The sequence below is a fragment of the Aotus nancymaae genome, unplaced genomic scaffold, assembly GCF_030222135.1.
Source record: "Aotus nancymaae isolate 86718 unplaced genomic scaffold, 86718_ANA_hifiasm-v0.15.2.pri h1tg000131l, whole genome shotgun sequence".
In the NCBI taxonomy this organism is placed as follows: Eukaryota; Metazoa; Chordata; class Mammalia; order Primates; family Aotidae; genus Aotus; species Aotus nancymaae.
Genome location: NW_026988546.1, coordinates 11,978,017 through 11,983,489, shown reverse-complemented (window position 1 = coordinate 11,983,489; position 5,473 = coordinate 11,978,017). Strand labels below are relative to the sequence as shown.

At 45.8% G+C, this 5,473-nt stretch overlaps 1 protein-coding gene across 1 annotated transcript; it reads left to right on the top strand.

The window, feature by feature from the left end:
* The first annotated feature begins 83 nt into the window (after positions 1 to 83).
* LOC135272780 (ankyrin repeat domain-containing protein SOWAHC-like) lies at positions 84 to 5,019 on the top strand. Its single transcript, XM_064371430.1, has one exon. The coding sequence runs from the start codon at positions 84 to 86 to the stop codon at positions 1,686 to 1,688; it is 1,605 nt and encodes a 534-aa protein (XP_064227500.1). The 3' UTR covers positions 1,689 to 5,019.
* Positions 5,020 to 5,473: the final 454 nt, after the last annotated feature.

Here is a 5,473-nt window from a genome sequence, read left to right as displayed (position 1 = left end):
GCCGTCGGGAGCCGGCCTCTGGGAGCCCGCCGCGATGGGACCGGGCTGAGCGTCCCGCTGGCGGGGCAACAGCGCGGTCCAGGATGGAGGGGTCGGTGGAGCGGGGCCCGGAGGCGGACCCGGGCCTGGAGGCGGCGCTGGGCCCCGAGGCGGTGCTGCGCTTCCTGGCAGAGCGCGGGGGCCGGGCCCGGCACGCCGAGCTGGTGCAGCACTTCAAGGACGCCTTAGGCGGCGAACCCGAGCAGCGCGCCCGCGCCCGCGCGCGCTTCAAGGAGCTAGTGAACGCAGTGGCCACGGTGCGCGTCGATCCCGCCGACGGCGCCAAGTACGTGCACCTCAAGAAGAGGTTCTGTGCGGGGCCGCCCGCGCCAGCCGGGGACCCGCCACGAATCCAGGTGACCGCCGAGCCTGAGGCCCCCGACGGCCCGGCCGTACCCGAGGTGCGCGATCAGCTCCCCGACGCAGCGGTCCCGGAGGCGCACCCTGGACGGGGCCTCGAGCCTGGCGACTGGGAGCCCCCGGCCGCTGCTCATAGGCCGCCCCTAAGCGCCAGGGCTCCCTGGAAGAACTCGCGGCGCGACGTGCAGCCCCTACCCCGGACGCCGGCCCCGGGGCCTGGCGAGGACCTGGAGCCCCCGCCTCATGGCTGCGAGGAAGCGGACAGGGGCAGCTCCCTTGGGGGGGCCATCGCGCCGAGGCCAGCCCGCCAGAATTTCCGCGACCTGGTGATGGGCAGCTCCCCGCAGCTGAAGAGGAGCGTGGGTCCCGGGGGCAGCAGCCCGGGCAGCTCCTCCGGGGGAGGACGCAGCAGAGGCGGGGGCGACTCAGACAGCACATCGGTGGCCTCGTCCGTGGAGGAGGAGAGCAGCGGCGGGGGTTCTGTGACGCTGGACCCCCTGGAACACGCCTGGATGCTCTCTGCCTCCGATGGCAAGTGGGACAGCCTGGAGGGCTTGCTCACCTGCGATCCCAGCCTGCTGTTCAAACGGGACTTCATTACTGGCTTCACCTGCCTGCATTGGGCAGCCAAGCACGGAAGGCAGGAGCTTCTGGCCATGCTAGTCAACTTCGCCAACAAGCACCAGCTGCCGGTGAACATCAACGCCAGGACGAGCGGGGGTTACACCGCCCTGCACTTGGCAGCCATGCACGGGAACATAGAGGTGGTGAAGCTGCTTGTGGGGGCCTACGACGCGGATGTGGAAATCAGGGACTACAGTGGGAAAAAGGCCTCCCAGTACCTGAGTCAGAGCATCGCGGAGGAGATCAAGAACCTGGTGGGAGCTCTGGAGGAGGAAGACGGGGAAAGCGCCGCGGGCAGCGGCGGTGGGCGCTGGAGGCTTTCAAAGGTGCTTCCCTCGCACCTCATCACCTACAAATTCTCACACCCCTTAGAAGATGGAGGAGACCATCATCACCACCACCATCACCACTCGGCTGAGGGGTGGGTCGGAGGCAAAGCCAAGGACCCAGGGCGCAAAGCCTCGGGCAGCTCTAGTGGACGTATAAAACCCAGACTCAACAAAATCCGCTTCAGAACCCAGATTGTCCACACCACACTCTCTTTCAGGGACCCAGAACAGCCACTGGAGGATGTCGAGGATGAGGAGGAAGTAGAGGAGGAACGATCTGTTAAAGGCCGCTCGTCCTCCTTCAAATTGAGACCAAAGTCTAATGTATTTGGGTAAAAATGGTTTCTTTTAGAAAGTGCAAAGATTTATTTGTCTTCGGAAATTCAATAGTAGGTGTTGTAAGTAAATGAGACTAGAAAGACAAGGTAAATTATGCATTCTTACTTGAGGGATTGGAATGGATGGGGTGGAGTTCCCTTCAAGCTAGCCTTTCGGGGAAAGTGAATTTCTTTTTCATAGATTCATTATACCTTGATCTGTGCCTCTTCTCTGCCCTGGAGTCCGTTTCTGGAGACTAGAAATTGACCTAAATTGAGGGGACAGAATGAATGAATGAGAGTTCCTTTACTTTAACCATTCCTGGATGCCTGCAAAGTTAAGGAATTGTGCACTTTTATGTATCTGATTTTATAAGGGGTTACTCTTTGAAGAGCAAACAAAAAAACACAAATTGTAATGAAACCGGTAGTATTTGTAAGTGTGAAAACAACTTACCGCCCCGTTTTGTTTTTTTTTTTACTAATTTGCATTTTAAGGTACTACTGAAGGTTAGATCAGAGTTGAAATGCAAAAATACTAATTAGAGAATGTGAATAAAATGAGAATCCCCTTGATATTCTATGTGTATTGTGAGTCACAGTTCAATTTTTTTTTAAAAGCAATTTCAGTTTTAATCACTGAACTAAAGAAACAGGCAACATTCACTTCTGTGGTATGGTTTCCACCGAACTATCTCTAACACCACTATTAAGGTACACCAGTGTTACGTACACTAATAACGGCACAAAATTTTATTTAAGGAAGATGATAGCACTTAGCAACCTATGGTACTTTTAAATAAAATGTTGCCTCTTGTTCTGATTCTCACTAATTTGTGTTACTATTCTAAAAGTTTGAATTTGCTGGGGTTTTTATTTTGAGGATCATATAACTGTTGTTCTATTTGGCATAACCATATTTAATGGTACTTAGAGCTGAATTACCTACAGAAACTGTTTCTGGTTTCAATAATTAGCACAAATTGGCCTAAGAATTCGTGAGCCCCTGTTTCTGTGAAGTAATTATTAAACAACTTAATGATTCTCACGTAAGATACACTTCATTTTAGTACATTAGTTGTTTCTATGACTTGTAGCAATGTTGCATGTGTTTAAAATGCTGAACTTAATTTTCCAACCTTTTCTTGACAATTAGATACCTGTCCTGTAGTTACTGAAAATCTGGGTAGAAAATCTATCGGGTTAAAATGGCACTTTATAAAAGGGAATAGAGAAGAGATGGGACTATTTCTATATTTAAATGCTGCTGGCTATTAAATTCCTTTGTATGTAAATGAAAAATGCCATTCATAAAGACTTATTTAAGTGTGATTCTTAATTATATTTCATTCATTTATATTAGAGTAAATGGCTTCATAATTACTTTAAAATTTAACCCACAAGCATATTAAATCTGTTTAAGATTAGAAACCATTTTTGAGAGGGGCTAATTTAAGCAAGTACTTCTCCTTTAGTCTTTGGGTCCTGCAATTGCAGAAACCTAAGTACCCACAGCCTACAGGATAAAGGAGTTCACAGCCTGCAGGATGAATGAACACATGTGTGAACTGCACAGAGCAATTCATAGAAATTTGTAACAAGTTTGTGACATCTCTGTCTAGATAGTCATTGAATTTGTATAAAGATGGATGAAAGGTCAGGTGTGGTGTCTCACGCCTGTAATCCCAGCACTTTCGGGGGCCGCGGCAGGTCGATCACTTGAGACTAGGAGTTCAAGACCAGTCTGGCCAACATGGCGAAAACCCAGCTCTACTAAAAATACAAAAATTGGCAAGGCTTGGTAGTGCACGCCTGTAGTCCCAGCTACTCAGGAGGCTGAGGCATGAAAATCACTTAAACCCAGGAGGTGGAGGTTGCAGTGAGCCAAGATCATGCCACTATACCCGACCCTGGGCAACAGTGAGACTCTTATCTCAAAAAAAATAATAATAAATGAAAATACAAAATATATAAACTATCCGTTTGTGTGCCTTTTGTAGGATTTTGGATATGAACTGAACTGTGTACATTTGAGAAGCACTTTTATGCATATATGTGGGTGAAAAACCAATCTAATTTTGTATAAATAGACTCCTGGAAGGTGAAAAGCAGTCATTGTTCTAAATCTATACATACTGCCTGTATCTAGTGCAGAAAAAGCTATAATGTCCCATTGAGGAATCTTAAATTTCATAGACATGTATAGCTAAAGTAACTCTAAAGAATAGATGCAGGCCGGCTGCGGTGGCTCACACCTATAATCCTAGCAATTTGGGAGGCTGAGGTGGATCACCTGAGGTCAGGAGTTCAAGACCAGCCTGGCAATCACAGTGAAACCCCATCTTTAAAAAAACAAAAAAAAGAATAGATGCTTAATTGGCTGGTCACGGTGGCTCACGCCTGTAATCCTAGCACTTTGGGAGACCGAGGTCAGCAGATCACCTGAGGTCGGGAATTCAAGATCAGCCTGACCAACCAACATGGAGAAACCTGGTCTCTACTAAAAATACAAAATTAGCCTGGTGGTGCATGCCTGTAATTCCAGCTACTCCAGAGCCTGAGGCAGAAGAATTGCTTGAAGTTGAGAGGCAGAGGTTGCAGTGAGCCAAGATCCTGCCATTGCGCTCCAGCCTGGGCACCAACAGCAAAACTCCATCTCAAAACAACAACAAAATAATAGATGCTTCAGAATCATCAGAAGGTTCTGGTGAACAGTCAGTATTAATCTCTTAAGTGTATATTTTGGTTACTAATTACATAAAATCTATAATTTGCTAGGTCTTTAGAGATTGAGTCAATATGTCATTTACCATGGTTTTCCCCCCTAAAGGCTTTAACTTTTCTGATAAAACAATATTTTAAATTTTCAAAAACCCATCCCTGAGGGGAACTACTTCTAGCATTCCTGTCATGATGTGCTTGTGTACAGTAAGTAGCATTTTTGGCTACTTAATTCTATATTCCTTATTTTTCAGTTTCCAGTCAAGATTATAAAAAGCAAATGATTGATGTAATTTGATGTTCATAGAGTTGTGCTTACCTTTAATGGAAAAATATATGTCAGATACTTAGATGTTTATTGATATGAGACTATATGGTTAAAAAACCCAAGTATGTCCATATGTTTCTTATAAGGTACACTTGAAACTAGTGAGTGTCACATTTCTCTTTACTTTCATGATATGTAAAAATGCAGCTCAATTATATAACATGAATATCTGGTACTAGTTTTTTCATGCCTGAAATCTTGGAGTCTAGGTTGCCTTGTCTATTGTTTTTTTAAATAAGTGATATTTGGGAGATTGTAAACTCTGTAAAGTTTGTTTTGTCAAAATAAAATGTTCACAGAATTTTTCTCTGAATTGTCTAAATTTCTGTCTGCCTTCAGGCTTTTTACATACATTGTGTTTTTCAGTTCACAGAATGCTTTTTGAAGTTTCAGTTTGACTTTTTTCCTATCCCTTAAGATTATGGGACATATATTCCTGACTTACAGATAAGAAAATGAAGGTTAGTGGTTGTTCAGTTTGTCACATAGTAAATGGCTGTTAGTAAGATTTTAAGAGTCAGTGCTTCCTCACAATGTTATCTTTTCTGCATGTTGAATTGCCACATTTTTAGCAAAACTCCTGTAGTTTGGCACCAGTGATGGAGGAATCAACTTGGAGAGAAGGTAATACCTCTACCACTACCTAGAAAAAAGCTGTATGGATTGTACACACACCATCTGCCATAAACCCTCCCTACTCAGGGCTGACTTCAAGACAAGTGTAGGAATACCTTTTTTCATTTCTCAACCTCTGT